Below are 18,005 nucleotides of genomic sequence, written 5' to 3'. Positions count from 1 at the left end.
AAAGTAATATCGAACTTGGACCAAACCTTTATCGGTTAAAACAATCTTTGTAAGAATGATCTCAGGCGATTCGTTAGAATACTAAGCGGCCTTGAGTTTTCCATAATAAACTTCCCACAATTATCGATGTTGAATTTCACGTTTCAGCATCAAGATTAAAGTATTTTGTGGCAGCTGCAAGTAGTTGCACGCAACACATTGCTTCTTGTGTATCTTTAACTGTGGTATGCAAGCAACCGTTCTAATTCCAAATCAATACAATTTTGATCAGAGAAAGATATCAATTACTGGCCAAAATAGAACTTCCCAAAGTTTTCCGTAAGTAATTAACTTTAAGCATCATGATTCTCTAACAGCAGGAGTTCAACTTTACAGATTAAAGACTAGAACGAGCACAGTGAATTCAGAATCATAGATTTACTATCCCACTGTAGTAATGATTGTGAAAGTAAAAATATGGCTACGTGTAAGGTTGTTTAAGTCAGGCACTGAGTGCCTTTCATCTAAAAAACTAGTGTTAAACTGAGTAAATTTGCTAACAAATTATGTCAAGCAATAGACAATGAATGCGTAATACCTTGCTTGGAACAAAAAAAATCGCAGCAGAGTGGCTGCAGTATAATTAATTCACTTGGCACCTTACAAGGTCACCGACATGAAAAATGAAACTACTCTTGAATTGTGAACTGTTGTTGACTAATAAATCAGTAAATCACTAGAGAGGCAACTCAGCGTTGGGATCAGACTGGGCATTGAGGTTGGGATCAGACTGGGCATTGAGGTGGTGCACAAGGAACAGCCGTGCACGGTTAACGGCTGCAAAGTAGAGACAGATGTGTTCCTCGAGGTCGGCGAGCTGGCGTAGCAGGCTAGGATGGTTCTTCCGGAGCTGCCGCACCACCTCTTCGATGGTGTGGTGCTGCCCCCTCCCGCGCTCAAGCCCTAGCCTTACCAAGATCTTGTCACTCTCGACAGTGGCGTGGAGCCTGCCCACCAGCCGTTCAATGGTGTCCACGTCATTGTTGAGCACATAGGCGCCCCTGGCCGCGGCGTCAAGCCGGTCCATGTGTTGCTGCAGGCGTTTCATCCAAGCGGGGGTTGAGCAGCAGGAGCCACACCACGCTGCGCAGGCAGGAGCCGCGGCCAACAACGCGGTAACGGCGTGGGTGGCGATCACGAGACCGGCGATCGCAGCCCCCGTCGCGCAGCCGATGAGGCAGATGCCAGACCCGCGCGTCGCGCACCGCAGCAGCCGGCGCCTCCGCCGGGCCTTGAGGAGGCGGAGGTCGAGATGGGTTTTGAGGCCAGCAAAGCTCCGATGCATGCCCTGGAAGCTGGCCGCGGGGGGCAGGAACGGGTTGGGTATTTTGTCGAACAGGAGGAAGGCGTCGAACGCGCAGTCGCAATGCGGCACGGCGAGCGGCGTGGCGTGCGGGATCAGCGCGAGGACGTCCGCGATGGGCCCGTACAGCGCCCGCGCGCGGCGCAGCGCCCGGCGGAGGAGGAGGCAGTGCAGCGACGCGTTGTGCGTGCTGCGGAGGTAGTCCGCGGCGAGGCGGGTGAGCTCGGTGTCCGGCGCGTCCCCGAGCGCGCGCTCCACCACCGCGTCCTCCGGACGGAGCACGCCGGCGAGGGTGCTCCTGTCCTCCTCGTCCTCGTCTTGGTCGCCGCCGTCAACCCGTTGGCCGTCCACGACCACGTGGATCTTGCCCCAGATCTCGTTGTAGGAGCTGGTCTGGATGGCGAGCGTGTACTCCTGGCTGAGGTTGATGGTCGCCCCCGACGCGGGGCTGCTCCCCCACCCGCCCGCCGCCGCCGCACCACCGCCGGTCCTCCTCCCGCCGCTGCTAGGAGCGGTGCTCGAGCTCGTGCTCGCATTCGCACTACTGGTGTTAGCGCCCGCGTTGGAGCAGGCAGCCTCGTCGTCTTCCTCCCCGTCGTCCGTGTCCCGGTCCTGGCGCTCCCACGGCCGCATCGCTGATGCGCTGCTACTCTCGACTCGTCGGTGCGCAGGGAGCGCAAGCAACGAGCAGAAACGAGGCAAGCAAGCAAGCAAGTTATAAGCGCGTGGGGGCCGGAGGTGGAGGAGTACTCGAGTACTGCCCACTGGTGTGCGTCGTAAGCCAACGGCCAACGCCCAACGGGCACGAAGACGTTTGACCGATATATCCAACGGCCGGCGCTCGTGGTCTTGTGCGGCATCGTGCGGCTCTCATGCTTCGCCGGTTGCGGGCGTGGGCCGCGTGATAGCCGCGCACTCGCGGTAGTTGAAGCGGGGACGGAACAGCAGTCCCGTGCAGAATTCTCTTGTGTGTGTACCTGGGTGTGACAGTGCGAGGGAGAATCGGAGAAGACGAGCGCGAGAGATGATAAGGGCGGCGTCTCCGCGGCCTCCGTCCGCCGTGCAGCTACGCAGCTCCGCCGCCTCCTCCTCCTCCGCGTGCCCCTTCAGGGCCAGGGGGTCCGGAAGTAGGGTCGCGGCGACAGGTGGGAGGAGGAGGAACGCCATCTCCTGCTGCGCGTCTGACGATCGGGAGGGGGCCCGCGGCGCGGCGGCTCCGGCTCCGGCTCCCACGGCTCCTTCCGACGGATCGATACAGCTCTACTCCCAGATCGAGAAGTAGGTGGTCGATAATTCCCGTCGTTCCTATCTCTTCACCACGGACTCTCTTCCTAGTCTAGTAACATTTCGCTGCTGCGGCGGCTGGCGCGCAGGGTGATCACGGAGGCGGCGAAGCAGTCCAACCAGGGTTGGAGCTCCACCGGAGATTGGACCGAAATCGAGGTACCTTTCGGTAGGCTCTCACCTCTATTGCGAATTGCGACTGCCTTCTGCCTGTGTTTAGTTGGATTGGGTTGATCCCTGGTGATTGCTTGCAGGGGGCGTGGGTGTTGAGGCCCAAGTCCTCGGAGCCCTCGTTTGTCGTTCATTTCATTGGTGGGATTTTCGTCGGGGCCGCGCCACAGGTCACGTACCGCTACTTCCTCGAGCGTCTCGCAGACAAGTACGTTCATAAGCAATGTTACTCTGTTTAACGAATGAATTAATGAGATTCTTAGTTGTACTTTTGAATGCAGAGCGACATTTAATTAGTAAATACTCAGTATCCTCTAGTTCCACAATAAATATGCATTTTCATGTTTGAAATACACCGAGGAGGCGACAATCTCATAAGACGTTGAACTCCAGTTACCTCATGTCATGGTGTAATTCTGAACTGCCTCTAGTACTAGCTATATACTTTCAGTTTGCTGTATACGTTCTCTTGATATTCTACATTGAGCTCTTGATATCCTACATCAGCAGTTATTGTTTCCTGTATACTTTCTCTTGGCTTGGTATCCCACTTCTACAAATGCTGATTTACCAGTTTCAAATTCAGGGGAGCTTTGGTGATTGCTACACCATATGCTAGTGGCTTCGATCATTTCTTCATCGCAGACCAAGTTCAATTTAAGTTTGACAGGTGCTTGAGAAACTTGGTAGAACCTGTAAGTAGTACACTTCAACTATCAACGCAAGGTTTTGTCCACCATTCTAAGCATGTGAAATTTTATTCAGGTAAATGACCTTCCCACATTTGGTGTTGGACACTCGCTGGGATCCGTCATCCATCTTCTGATTGGTAAGAGTCTAGCATGGATTGAACTTCAATTAATCTGATGATTGTCTATGAAGTAACACTCATTCAACCGTGACCTCTCATTCCCTTCAACTAATTGTCCATTATGTGGCTTACGCTCCTTCCTGTTCCAGGATCAAGATATGCTGTGCAGCGAAGTGGAAACATACTGATGTCATTCAATAACAAGGTGTGTTAATATGACACATAGTTTTTTCAGTCTACCCGTCCTTCTATGAAATCTCCATAAGTTTAGAGTGTAGGGCCATAGACATCCGACCTGAACTCCTTTTTTTTTGGGAATAGTTTGAAACTATTCATAAGTTACGCAGATACTCCAGATTTAGTCATTTTACTTGACAACATTGTCCTGCCTATTTTCTACTGGCTAGTCATCCATCAAGAGATACAAATGCCAAACTTAAGTGAGAACGTTGCATATCAGATGTTTAGTATGTGATGAGTTACTTGAACATGGCATGAAAATCTTAATGCTACAAACCACTTCACGTTCGATGGAATCTCGTATTCCTACTTAAAATCAACGAAGGTGGTGCCAAGTGTTTTTGTTCTTCTCAATCTGTCATTCTGTAAAATCGTGCCACTCAAATAAAAAGACTAACTGCCTGTAATATTGCTATTATTCATTTACAGGAGGCAAGCCTGGCGATTCCATTATTTTCACCTGTAATCGTTCCCATGGCACAGAGTTTTGGCCCAATATTATCCCAGCTGACATCATCTCCAACAATTCGTTTTGGGGTATGACGTGTTCCTGTTTTTCAAGTCAATCTTTTCATGTATGTCTATGGAATTACATACAATGCACTGTTTTATTTCCATGTTTACACTGTCAGTTGCCACCTCGTCATCACTGTATTGTTTTGGAGACCCACTGCCTATGTTACATCGGCATCTCATGTGAACAAGCTCCATGGACCTTTTTAAGTAGTTGTTTCTTGATATAAGCAGCTATTTAAGCAAAATACTTTCTTGTATGTGTATACATGCATGGCTTGCAAGTGTGCGTGACTTTCATCCGACACATATACTACCATATATACATAGAGTTTGCATATATTGATTCATCCAGCTTCATCCTGGCCGCATACCACTGCATTTTTATCTTTTGAGTAAATTTGACTCTGAACCACATAGTTTCCGCCCTGTAGGAGTTTGAATCAGATATATTTTTTGTGACACATTGAACGAGATTTAAGCACCAAAAATCTCAAATACCGAGCCCACATGCAGGCCGATGTGGCAGCGACTAAGATGCCACATCACCCAACATGAAGTGGTGCTTGAACATTGTTTTATTGAAGAGTTGATTAAATGCAAATTCAAAGAGTTGATTAGATGCAAATTCCACATTAACACATTTTGTCAAAAGCTGCATCGTACATGATGCCCACGTTGACAAATGGATGCCGACTCACTGCATAGTAGGCCTGAGTTGCCTGGCAAGTAAAGCAAATCTTTTGACATGGCAATCATATGCTAAAGCTGGTTCAAACTGGAATTTTGGCTTTTAAATCTGGAATTTACTCTCTGGTTCGAACTGGAATTTTCGCATGAGTTTTGACGTTGGCTCGCCAAGCCTAACGCAACCCTCCTCCTTTACCCGGGCATGAGAACGGCTATGTTGAGACGACATAGGCTTAGTTTTAAATCTGGTTCAGTGTGTCATAAAAAATAAATCTGGTTCAAACTGTCACGGTGCAAAAAATGTGGTTCAAACTGGAATTTACTCTCTTATACGTATCAGTTCTGAATACTTCTGAATTATGGGATAACTTTCTGATTTATTTTTCTGCAAATCTACACCATTGTGACTTGGTCCCACCAGATGGATGGCTTCTATTTTTTTTTCCTTTTTTTCAATTAATGTGACATTTCTGCAGAGAACAGAGCCCCCAAAAATAAAACATACCCCAAGTTTATAGAATAGATAATTTTGGGATGTTATATGGTTTTATGTATTTCACAACTTTTAGTACAACAGTCTCCTATATTCTGGACTTATGATGACCTTATATTTGTTTTGAGGAAAAACTCAACATAGCCGGTCCCAAGCCCGGGTAAAGGAGGAGGGTTGTGATAGGCTTGGCAAGCCAACGTAAAAACTCAGCCACTTTTATGGAGATGAAACCCAAAAGATTTTCGTTGGGGCGTAACCCTCTCAGCGACGTGCCACATCGGAACCCGGATGTGGTGGCAAATGGGCAAGGGCCGGGCCGTCACCCCCTGGTGGCGTGCCATATCTTGATCCGGATACGGTGGCAAGTGAGCGAGGATCGGGTCGTGGCATCCTCAGTGGCGCGCTACATCGGCGCCCGGATGTAGTGGAAAATGAGCAAGAGTCTTTGCATTTGACTCGACGAGTGCGAAGGGTAAGGAAGCTAGCCGAGCCTAGGAGGATTCGCTTAGGTAGATGGAACGTAGGGTCTCTGACAGGGAAGCTTCGGGAGCTAGTTGATGCAGTGGTGAGGAGAGGTGTTGATATCCTTTGCGTCCAAGAAACCAAATGGAGGGGACAGAAGGCGAAGGAGGTGGAGGATACCAGCTTCAAGTTGTGGTACACGGGGACCGCTGCAAACAGAAATGGCGTAGGCATCTTGATCAACAAGAGCCTCAAGTATGGAGTGGTAGACGTCAAGAGACGCGGGGACCGGATTATCCTGGTCAATAGTTGGGGACTTAGTTCTCAATGTTATCAGCGCGTATGCCCTGCAAGTAGGCCACAATGAGAACACCGAGAGGGAGTTCTGAGAAGGCCTGGAAGACATGGTTAGGAGTGTACCAATTGGCGAGAAGCTCTTCATAGGAGGAGACCTCAATGGCCACGTGGGTTCATCTAACACAGGTTTTGAAGGGGCGCATGGGGGTTTTGGCTATGGCATCATGAATCAAGAAGGAGATGTCTTAAGCTTTGCTCTAGCCTACGACATGATTGTAGCTAACACCCTCTTTAGAAAGAGAGAATCACATCTGGTGACTTTTAGTAGTGGCCAACACTCTAGCCAGATCGATTTCATCCTCTCGAGAAGAGAAGATAGGCGTGCGTGCCTAGACTGTAAGGTGATACCTGGAGAGTGTTCTGGTGGTTACTGATTTCCGCTTTCGGACTCGTGTCCAGCAAGATAAGTGTGCCAAAGTCGCTAGAACGAAGTGGTGGAAGCTCAAGAGGGAGGTAGCTCAGGCGTTCAAGGAGAGGGTCATTAAGGAGGGCCCTTGGGAGGAAGGAGGGGATGCGGACAATGTGTGGATGAAGATGGCAACTTGCATTCGTAAGGTGGCCTCGGAGGAGTTTGGAGTGTCCAGGGGAAGGAGAAGCGAAGGTAAGGATACCTGGTGGTGGAATGATGATGTCCAGAAGGCGATTAAAGAGAAGAAAGATTGCTTCAGATGCCTATACCTGGATAGGAGTGCAGACAACATAGAGAAGTACAAGATAGCGAAGAAGGCCACAAGGCGAGCTGTCAGTGAAGCAAGGGTCGGGCATATGAGGACCTCTACCAACGGTTAGGCACGGAGGAAGGCGAAAGGGATATCTATAAGATGGCCAAGATCCGAGATAGGAAGACGAGGGATATTGGCCAAATCAAATGCATCAAGGACGGAGCAGACCAACTCTTGGTGAAGGACGAGGAGATTAAGCATAGATGGCGGGAGTACTACGACAAGCTGTTCAATGGGGAGAATGAGAGTTCTACCATTGAACTGGACGACTCCTTTGATGAGACCAGCATGCGTTTTGTGCGGCGAATCCGGGAGTCTGAGGTCATGGAGGCTTTAAAAAGGATGAAATGAGGCAAGGCGATGGGCCCTGATTGTATCCCCATTGAGGTGTGGAGAGGCCTCGGTGCCATAGCGATAGTATGGCTAACCAAGCTTTTCAACCTCATTTTTCGGGCAAACAAGATGCCAGAAGAATGGAAACTGAGTATATTAGTACTCCCTCCGTCCGGAAATACTTGTCCTAGAAATGGTTGTATCTAGACTTATTTTAGTTATAGATACATCCATTTTATCCATTTTTAGGACAGGTATTTCCGGACGGAGGGAGTACCAATCTTCAAGAACAAGGGAGATGTTCAGAGTTGTACTAATTACCGTGGAATTAAGCTGATGAGCCATACAATGAAGCTATGGGAGAGAGTCATTGAGCACCGCTTAAGAAGAATGACAAGCGTGACCAAAAATCAGTTTGGTTTCATGCCTGGGAGGTCGACCATGGAAGCCATTTTCTTGGTACGACAACTTATGGAAAGATACAGGGAGCAAAAGAAGGACTTGCATATGATGTTCATTGACTTGGAGAAGGCCTATGATAAGATACCGTGGAATGTCATGTGGTGGGCCTTGGAGAAACACAAAGTCCCAGCAAAGTACATTGCCCTCATCAAGGACATGTACGACTATGTTGTGACAAGTGTTCGAACAAGTGATGTCGACACTGATGACTTCCCGATTAAGATAGGACTGCATCAGGTGTCAGCTTTGAGCCCTTATCTTTTTGCCTTGGTGATGGATGAGGTCACAAGGGATATACAAGGAGATATCCCATGGTGTATGCTGTTTGCGGACGATGTGGTGCTAGTTGACGATAGTCGGACGGGGGTAAATAGGAAGTTAAGTTGTGGAGACAAACCTTGGAATCGAAAGGGTTTAGGCTTAGTAGAACTAAAACCGAGTACATGATGTGTGGGTTCAGTACTACTAGGCGTGAGGAGGAGGTTAGACGTGATGGGCAGGTGGTACCTCAGAAGGACACCTTACCTTTTGATATTTGTGGTCAATGCTACAGGAGCATGGGGGTATTGGTGAAGATGTGACACCAATTGATGATATACGAGATAGAGTTGGGGTAACACCAATTGAAGAGAAGCTTGCCAACATCGTCGAGATGGTCTGGGCATATTCAGCGCAGGCCTCCAGAAGCTCCAGTGCATAGCGGACGGCTAAAGCGTGCGGAGAATGTCAAGAGAGGGCGGGGTAGACCGAATTTGACATGGGAGGAGTCCGTTAAGAGAGACTTGAAGGTTTGGAGTATCACCAAAGAACTAGCTATGGATAGGGGTGCGTGGAAGCTTGCTATCCATGTGCCAGAGCCATGAGTTGGTCGCGAGATCTTATGGGTTTCACCTCTAGCCTACCCCAACTTGTTTGGGACTAAAGGCTTTGTTGTTGTTGTATATTTGTTTTGAGGAAAGCAAACTTTTCTTCCGTACCGTGAAGGCCATCGTACTAAGGAAGTACAAGAATAGCATATGCTAACACAGGAAGTCTAAACAATTAACAAGGAATCAAGAATATTATAATAAGCATGATGGTGTATGTATCATTTGAGCTATTTTCTTAAATATTTTTGTTAGTGCCACACTCCCAAATACACAACACATGCTGCTTTTTCACATTAAGAATAGTTGGGTAGATATCATGTCATTCCCCCTTTCTAAACATTTGAGCTAAATTGATCATAATTCTTACAAACAGGCTGAAGCGGCTATTAAGCAAATTGAGAATCTAGGCCCTCCTGTTGTTAAGCAACTTCTTCCCTTAATTCAACAACTTCCTCCACTGTATATGGACTTGGTAAAGGGCCGAGAAGACTTCATCCCAAAACCAGAGGAGACACGCCGGCTGGTATGTTCAAACTCTTCTGTTATAGCATTTGAACTGTTTGCATTAAATTTAGGTTAGGTAGTGAAAAGTATATAGTAAGTCCCTTCTAACATGATGCTTTTTATTAACTTTATACTTCATAGAAATACATAAATTACATCACGTAGAGATGAAATTTGCTAACATTATTTCATAATGTCTCCGTTGTTGTATGACACTGGAGGCATCCTTATCAGTAGCTGTCGATTTGCAATTGTGAATTATCTGACAAAACATTAATTTTATTATCTTAGCAGTAAGCAGAAGAAGTTTTGTTTACAACAATGTACAATGTAGGCCACATATATGGTGTCCAGAAACTTTTACAAGGAATCAACAATTCTCCAAAATGATGGTCCTAATTTTAGCATTTGTCTAATACTCCCTCCGTCCGGAAATACTTGTCCAAAGAATGGATGTATCTAGATGTATTTTAGTTTTAGATACACCCATTTGTATCCATTTCTATGACAAGTATTTCCGGACGGAGGGAGTATACAATATCCACAAGTTTGAGTTGGACATTTTGTTAATTCTGAAACTTCGAATTTTACTTTTAGTAAACTACTCCCTCTGTCCGGAAATAGTTGTCATCAAAATGAATAAAAGGGGATGTATCTAGATGTATTTTAGTTCTAGATACATCCCTTTTTATCCATTTTGATGACAAGTATTTTCAGACGGAGGGAGTACATGATATGTTGTACGTAGATGTTTGAACTCGTCATTTTACAACTGCTATATACTTGCTGATTCACCACTTTTTTGGACAGATAAAATCCTACTACGGAATATCTCGAAATCTCCTAGTAAAGTTCGAAGATGACCAAATTGATGAAACCTCTATCATTGCACAAGTGCTAAGCTCTGAATCTGCCATTAGCTCACAGCTTGATATGTCGATTCGCTCACTTCCTGGGGATCATGGCCTTCCATTGCAACAGGTGCTTTTTTTCTCTGTCGGGATTCATACAAGTACTGTTTTGGACTCCTCGACAAAGCCATATATGCTAGACGAAATATTAATAGTTCTGCTGAAGATTAGAAGTCGTTGTATGAGTTGTTGCTCTGGTTTCAGCAAAGTAATTGTGTGTTGTTGGTTCAGGTACTTCCTGACGTTCCACCAGGAATGGCTGATGCAGTGAGCCGTGGAGGTGAACTCCTGGCAAATCTCACAACAGGCACACCATGGGAGGCTGTTGCTAAGGAGGTAGGTACCACTTTTGGCACTGACTCTGGCGTTCTGCGAACACAAGTACCCGAGGATGTCAATGCACTTGTGGATGTAATTGTTTCATGGGTAGCTTCAAATTCTGGCCCCAAACTACTTCGTTCATGACCACCCACAATGCTTGGGGATGTAAATAACAGTGTAGAACTGCGGGGTTTACTGACTACTGACGAATTATGAGTAATGGAAATTTTGGATCGCATGTCAGGGCTATATTTTAATTGCCGAGATTCATACTGTCCAGGGAAATCAAATATGAGGGGCATGCAGGAGTATTATAAGAACATTGAAGATGAATTAAAAGAAATTTCAATGTTATATACTCCCTCCGTCTGGAAATACTTGTCATCAAAATGGATAAAGGGAGATGTATCTAGATGTATTTTAGTTCTAGATACATCCTTTTTTATCCATTTTGATGACAAGTATTTTCGGACGGAGGGAGTATACATTATGCTTGTGCTGAGCCGCTAATTGTTACGAAATGATCTAGTTGTATTGTTATTTATTTTATTTGTAGCAATTGCACATGCACAAATGCATGTTTCTGTGCCGCGATATACTGCCTGACGTGTGTATTATCTGTGGTTATCATTCTTAGTATGTGTGGTGTGTTTTGTACTCTTGTTTCAAAAATGCATTAAGCTCTGTTGTGCTAACGGATGGTTGGCAAGAATGCCGACTGGAGCACTGCGCTACCTCATGCACAGGAAGGCTACGCAGCTCAATGTACCTATAGAAGCGCTGGCGAAGAAGTCACCTTACCACAGTGGCAAAGGCAAGAATACTTTCCTGACTCATTAGATCTTATTTTTGGCTTGCAATAATGATTGTAAATGTTGTAGGTTCATAAGATCATTGAGTTACATTTATCCTCGTTGAGTGTGAGCTCTTGATTTGAGTATGATCAGAGATTTGAAAATGAAAATGAAAACAAATATGATCAGAGAAAATGAATATGATCAGAGATTTACACCGTGCAATACTGGGAATATATTTGTTGCGAGATAACTATCGAACTAGACTGAACAGACCTGCTTTGTGTTAGATGCCACCTCTAATTTGTTGATGTAAAAAAAACGTTACTGAATAGGAGTTGCTGAATGTTAGTAGATTTGGCATAAAAATGATACCAGTGTTATATTATTTGTATTATTTTCACTAAACACGCAGCTAGAAAGTTCAGTGGTCAAGTGGTAGATAGCAGGTCTTCCCTAAAAAAAGTGTTAGATATCATGTCCGTGTATAAAGTATAAGAGCATTATTGTGCTTGTAAGATTTAAGTCTCTTGTGACAACAGACGTATTGACCAGTGAAAAAAAAAATCAGTAGTACCTGCACCTTCTCCCGAAATAGTTGCATATTTCAGTACGCGCTTGGTAGTTTTATTTTTATTTTTTGCTGGGGCAATTGGTGGGAATGGGGGATGGTACATGTAAGGGCGAACTCACACTAGTTCATAGCGCAGTTATATCAACAGATACTAGGAATCCACATAAACAGCAAAAGGATCAGCAACTGAGAAATGTCAGTGATACGGTTCAGTTGCAATCCTTCTTCAATCAATGATAGATGAGACAAGATTACCCATTGAAAAATCAAATTTATAGCGGTGCTATGCATACTACTACAAATTGACGTTTCGGTTAACAAGTCCTACGCGTATACCTAAGTTATCAATTTTATCACCTTAATATAAACTATATAACATATAACATAAAAATTATACGGTTTGAAAATAGAACATCTAAAGTTTATATTGATATATTTTTTGTAATATATGACTTGTATTAGGTTGGTCAAATTGACGATTTAGGGGCACGCGCACGTCCTGTAAACTGAGAGATGGGTAGTAGTAAATTGGAAGCAGATTTAATAATAATTTAAGTGTACATATCAAGTGGGAAACCTCACTTAGGGTGGAATTAATCATCGAAAAACCTTTCGGTTGACGTGTCAAATAACATTAAAAAAATCATCACAGCTGCAGATATACTTTCCAATTTAAGCTACCTACTTGTGCTGGCGTTTTAAATCCTATCAAATGTCCATAGTAAAATATAGCAACTTTTTCCTCAAAAAAATAACAACTTGAACAATGGTCCTGTTCGGGTTATGGCTCTCCATAGAATAAATATTTTACCTTCCTACCCAGCCGATACATGAGAGGATATGTGATGACTGGGCGTGTCCGCTCACTATGCTACATTTTTTAAATTCTTTTTTTCTTTCTCTCTCCATCTCATCGGTAAGATGCATATGACCAGATATACAGGGAGAAAAGTGGACGTATGGCTGCATGCATGAACAACACAGAGGCTTAAAAACAAACACACCCAAACACGGATTCGGATTCGCTGACTTAGGCACAGCAAGTCCCCGCTGACTTTGCCGTAGGATCAAGAATCGAAGGCTGAGATTAGCCAAATCACTGTTCTGATTACTGTTCACATAAACAACTGTTCACACAAATCACTGTTGGTCACACTAGCATCCGATCTGATCCGCCACTTTTCAATCCGACGAACGAGACCGGGCAAAGGTAGCGGTACAGTAGCTTCGCTACCTTTGCCACGGCGAGTCAGCGAATCTGAATCGCCCAAACACTAATAGGACGCGTCCGTGACATTTGAGGGGCTAAATTTGCCTAGTCAGCTGTAGATGCCGTTTACAACACAACCATTGGCCGTGCTCAAACGAAAGCAGGCGGGTTATCAAGGTTATGATTGATGGTTATCCATATGTCAGAGCAGACCACTGGATTGAATTGAATTGAATTCAAATTGCCACCTGCCATCCTGCACTCCTGCTGCTTACTTTTACGCTGTTGTCACCTGGAGCGGAGCCGTGCATGCACGATCCCTGCCAAGATCCACCAAAATGTTTGCAGGAGCTGACCGCACCGGCACCGGGAAGAGTGGACGCACGGCACCACCGCACGCGTGCAAGTGCAAGCCCAAGCCCAGCGGGCATGATGAGTGCCGGCACCACCGCACGCACGTACTAGTACGCCGGTGCGGTGCCGCCGCGGCAGCAGGTAGTGGAGGTGCCCCCCCGGCGGTAACGACAAGTCCATCAGACGGGTGCCTCCCCCGATGTGCATGGAGCCATGGGCCGCTTCAATCAGATCCGCGCGTAGCACCCTTCCTCATCCTCGGTATAAAAATAAAATGCAGGCGATGTGTGCAAGGTACAGGTGCATTTGATGCGAACGGGCGGAGCATGGATGGACGCCGTGCGGAGCCATGTGCGCGCGTCGTGCCCATGGCATGGATTTGCGGTTGCGGGAAGGCATGCCGACCGCAAATTACTCGCGGCCTCCAGCAGCACATCGTCGTCCATGCCCATCCACGCAAGGCTGAACGAACATGTTAACGAGCGCTCTAGTAGGCTAGTACCAAAATCATGGGATCGATCTGCCACCCTGGTGCTACCGAGAGATAAAGCCCTCCCCCGAGCTGGAGATTCTTCAGGCGCGTATGTTTGACCAAGGATAGTAGACTAGACGTTTCCATTCCAGATCATCTGCTTGATCAGAGGAAGCCGCCCCTCTGTCACAACGTATTGCCGTCTGTTACGGAGATCAGGTAGTATACTCTTGAGCTCGAGATTTCTAAATGAAGCCAGTGAAAGTGACCTCGGATGCTCATGCTGGCACATGGTTCATCGATCCACTCCTCACTCACAGCAGCAACATGGCCGGCTGTTGCGTGTTATATACCATCACCAGCTCCAGCTGTGATGTGGAGAGAGTTAAGAACAAAACTACTACAGTGTACAGGCCTCATGTCATGTGCCGTCCGTCGTGCTCTGATCACTGCTCGCAAACAGCAGGCATGGGACGCTGCTGAGTTTGTGCTGGATCTACCATGGTGATGGTGGAGTAGCTCTGTAGCTGGCTGTACATTCTCTTGGAACAGGGGAAACACGTCCGGCCCCGTCTGTCGCGCTAGAAAACGGAATCATGGAACGGACACACGTCGGACAAGAACCATGACCATCGTACGTGTAGCAATCACTGCCGGTTAAAACAGGCAAGGGCATCGACCGACGACGACACCGATGAATGAACAATGTCAATGGAACAGAGGCGCGGCTCCTGATTCGGCATCGCGTGCCGTGTAATATGTTTTGGCGGGAAGCGTAACGTAAACCCTTTTCCCACTGCGCACCACGATTATCCAGTAGTAATTTTCATCAACCTATCGCAGGATAGATGTACTGCTACATCGCACGTGCAATCACGCATGGTCTCGTCTCGTCCCAGTGGCACGGCACCAGTAATTCCGAGTTGTTTTTACTTGACACTCTGCTTAAGACCCGTTGTTACCAGTGGAGAGAGGCAGAGCGCGCATCAAGTGGAGTGGAGCCACGCGCGCGGTCGCAGAGGGTTGCCCACCCCCACGTGCCCGCCCTGACCGAGCCCTTGTTTTTTTTCCTTCTTCTACGTGCGGTGCGATGACCGAGCCTTGTCACGGCTAGGGCCGCGCGAACCGGACAAAAAGACGCAGGCGGGAGTGGCGCTAAAATAAGGCGCACCCCCACGCCGCCCCCTGCCACTCCCATCCATGCTCTCCTCTGCCACCGCATCCGCATCCGCTTGCGCGCTCGTGCCCCTCTCCGTCCCCCAAGCTCCCCGCTCCCGTCCGCGCGCCTCCACCTTCGGCCCGGCCGCCGCGGCAGATCGGCATCAGGAGAGCAACTGAGACAAGATCCGGCACAGCATTACCAAGATCGTAGCACAGGAGGTGAGGAGGGCGGGCATGGAGGAGAAAGCGGCGGAGACGGTGGCGGCCCCGGCGGCGGCGGTTGCGGTGGATCAAGAAGTGGCCTACTGCAGCGAGCACCCCTACCCGCCCGGCGCCGCGGCGGCCGCGGGGGTGGCTGCCGGCAGTGGCATCTGCGCCTTCTGCCTGCAGGAGAAGCTTGGCATGCTGGTCTCCTCCTCCAAGTCCAGCCCCTTCCACCCGCCGCCTTCCTCCGTCACGCCGACCACCCCTCCGCCCAACAGGCTCGCCACCGAAAATCTTTATCCTTCCACCGCCTCTGCCATGGCGATCCCGCCGCACAAGGGCAAGACATCTTCCTCGGCGCCCGCCCCGGTGGCCAGCGGGCTCAGGAGGAGCAAGTCCGTGGCGCCGCGGCCGGAAGAGCCGCAGCTGTCGTCCGGGATCACCTCTGACGGCCCCCGCAAGAAGAGCTTCTGGTCTTTCCTCTACCCCTCCTCCTCCTCCAGCGGCCACCGGAGCGGGTCGTCGTCTCTGGCCAGTGGGGAGGGCGCCGCGTCCGCGAGGAGGAAGTCGGTGTCGGTGGCTTCGGCGACGTCGGCGTCGCTGGGGCGGAGGCTGGAGGCGATAGAGGAGCCTGAGAGCCCGGGCCGCCGCAGCGAGGGGTCGTCGTCCTCGTCGTTCGGGAGAAAGGTGGCGCGGTCGCGCTCCGTGGGCTGCGGCAGCCGCAGCTTCTCGGGGGACTTCTTGGAGCGCCTCTCCACCGGCTTCGGCGACTGCGCGCTCCGGCGCGTCGAGTCCCACCGCGAGCCCAAGCCCAAGGGAAGCGCGCTCGGCCACCTTGGCGGCGCCCGCGACGCCGGCGACGGCGACGAGGATTACGAGTACACGCAGCAGCACAGGATCAAGTGCGCCGGGTTCTTCGGCGGCATCGGCGCCGCGCCCCCGGCCTCATCCTCCTACTGGCTCTCCGCGCCCAGTGGCGGGAGCAGCGCCAGCGCCGGCGGCAACACGAGGGTTTCTGGCACGCGGAGCCACCGGGGCTGGGCGTGGGCGCTGGCGAGCCCCATGAGGGCGCTGAGGCCGACGAGCTCCACGTCCAGCAAAACCATCATGTCGGCATCCGCGACGGCAGGTGGATCGGCGGTGGCGACGAGTTAGCCTCGTCTTTGGATTGTTGCAGCTGCGCACTCCGCGATCAATGGCCGGTTATCAAATCATCGCTCTTCTTCTCGAACTATACTACTACTGCTTCTACTAGTATGAAAATTACTGCTGTTCTTGGTTCTGGTATATGTCCATTCGAGTCCTGAGAAACTGCTCCTAGGGGGAAGGATGGGATATGGGCCGCAGATTAAGCTCTAGCTCGCCTTTCATTTTGTAATTCTGTTCCAATTCGAGATTTTCTCCTGTGGTGTGGTGGAAATAGAGATGTTTTATGTTGAATTCATTCGTGTGCTGTGTTGGAGACGGGACATGGGCATTGAATTGAAAAGGAGAAATTTGGCAATTTGTTCATCAGTTATGTAGTACTCCTTGTTCTTGTGTGCCTTGATTCAGTTTTCATGATGCTGCGACCACACTATACTACGGGTGACCTGTTAAAGCATCTACAACCGTACCCGTCAAAAGTGAGTCGCCCCTCAAATCTCAAATGTCCAAGTCTACAACCGTCTTCCTCATAGCAAATCCTTAAATTCATACACTCTCATGGAATGTAAAACGAACACACGCAACGATATAAATAAACATGCAATGTAAAATAAACACACGCAGCGTAAAAATAAACACACGTAGTTCATTTAGATCACATATAGCGGAGGGGATTCATCTACATTCCATCAAACTATCAAGAATTGGCATGTTCTAAAGGTTTGAACTATCGAGCTCATTTAGAGCAACTCTAACCGATCCCTTATAAATAGAGGAGTAAAACGGCGGAGTAAATTTACTCCACTTAGTTTTGACCATTTCTAGCCGATCCCCTAAACTTAGTGGAATAAAATAAAATTCCCATTTGCAAACACATTTCATTCAACGACATTGGAGTAAATAATTCACCAATTCTTTGCCACTAGAGCAAGACCAATTTCACTCCCTTACAGAGGATAAGGAATCTGCTAGGTCCAGGTTTTACTCCTCTAACCGGTTATAAAGGATCGGTTAGAGTTGCACTTAGATCACATATAGCATAGGGTCTCCTCATACATTCCATCGAACTAGCAAGAAATTTTAATTTTCTAAAAACTAGAGATATCGAGAAAGTTCACCTACGGCTGCCCTAGACATCGCCATCTTCATCACGGAAGTAGCGGTCAAAGAAGCAATATGAATCGAGCCGGGTCTGCTCACTGCCAGAGCTGTCTGAACCGCCACCAGCCTCCTTCTCTTTGGGGATAATATGCAAGGGGCACATACCGCCCGAGTTTGCTCCTTTATGAGGGCACTGAAGGAAATATGCCCTAGAGGCAATAATAAAGTTGCTATTTTATATTTCCTTATATCATGATAAATGTTTATTATTCATGCTAGAATTGTATAAACCGGAAACTTGATAGATGTGTGGATACATAAACAAAACACCGTGTCCCTATTAAGCCTCTACTAGACTAGCTCGTTAATCAAAGATGGTTAAGTTCCCTAGCCATAGACATGTGTTGTCATTTGATGAACGGGATCACATCATTAGGAAAATGATGTGATGGACAAGACCCATCCGTTAGCTTAGCATGTTGATCGGTCAGTTTTACTGCTATT

The 18,005-nt window shown here is 47.9% G+C and overlaps 3 protein-coding genes across 3 annotated transcripts; 2 read left to right on the top strand and 1 right to left on the bottom strand.

Annotated features, from left to right (window-relative positions):
• Nucleotides 1-527: 527 nt before the first annotated feature.
• On the bottom strand, nucleotides 528-2,173 carry LOC119355051 (UPF0496 protein At3g19330-like). Its single transcript, XM_037621834.1, has one exon. It carries the CDS (start codon nucleotides 1,973-1,975, stop codon nucleotides 716-718), a length of 1,260 nt encoding a protein of 419 aa, XP_037477731.1. The 5' UTR covers nucleotides 1,976-2,173; the 3' UTR covers nucleotides 528-715.
• Nucleotides 2,174-2,287: 114 nt separating this feature from the next.
• Nucleotides 2,288-10,807, top strand: LOC119355050. Its single transcript, XM_037621832.1, has 10 exons — nucleotides 2,288-2,620; nucleotides 2,716-2,785; nucleotides 2,881-3,005; nucleotides 3,384-3,492; nucleotides 3,563-3,626; nucleotides 3,758-3,813; nucleotides 4,278-4,385; nucleotides 9,123-9,272; nucleotides 10,064-10,234; nucleotides 10,396-10,807. Exons 1-10 carry the CDS (start codon nucleotides 2,367-2,369, stop codon nucleotides 10,627-10,629), a joined length of 1,341 nt encoding a protein of 446 aa, XP_037477729.1. The 5' UTR covers nucleotides 2,288-2,366; the 3' UTR covers nucleotides 10,630-10,807.
• A 4,204-nt stretch (nucleotides 10,808-15,011) lies between these two features.
• On the top strand, nucleotides 15,012-16,766 carry LOC119355049 (putative protein TPRXL). Its single transcript, XM_037621831.1, has one exon. It carries the CDS (start codon nucleotides 15,285-15,287, stop codon nucleotides 16,407-16,409), a length of 1,125 nt encoding a protein of 374 aa, XP_037477728.1. The 5' UTR covers nucleotides 15,012-15,284; the 3' UTR covers nucleotides 16,410-16,766.
• The last annotated feature ends 1,239 nt before the right edge of the window (nucleotides 16,767-18,005 follow it).

Source organism: Triticum dicoccoides, chromosome 2A, assembly GCF_002162155.2.
Source record: "Triticum dicoccoides isolate Atlit2015 ecotype Zavitan chromosome 2A, WEW_v2.0, whole genome shotgun sequence".
NCBI lineage: Eukaryota > Viridiplantae > Streptophyta > Magnoliopsida > Poales > Poaceae > Triticum > Triticum dicoccoides.
Note: the sequence above shows the minus strand (reverse complement) of the source record. Positions and strands in the feature narration are given on the sequence as shown.

Coding starts and splice junctions, on each gene's coding strand:
- LOC119355051 (XM_037621834.1), bottom strand. CDS start 1,975: ATGCGGCCGTGGGAGCGCCAGGACCGGGACACGGACGACGGGGAGGAA.
- LOC119355050 (XM_037621832.1), top strand. CDS start 2,367: ATGATAAGGGCGGCGTCTCCGCGGCCTCCGTCCGCCGTGCAGCTACGC. Junction 2,786..2,880: donor GAGATTGGACCGAAATCGAG/GTACCTTTCGGT, acceptor GATTGCTTGCAG/GGGGCGTGGGTGTTGAGGCC. Junction 3,814..4,277: donor TGATGTCATTCAATAACAAG/GTGTGTTAATAT, acceptor ATTCATTTACAG/GAGGCAAGCCTGGCGATTCC.
- LOC119355049 (XM_037621831.1), top strand. CDS start 15,285: ATGGAGGAGAAAGCGGCGGAGACGGTGGCGGCCCCGGCGGCGGCGGTT.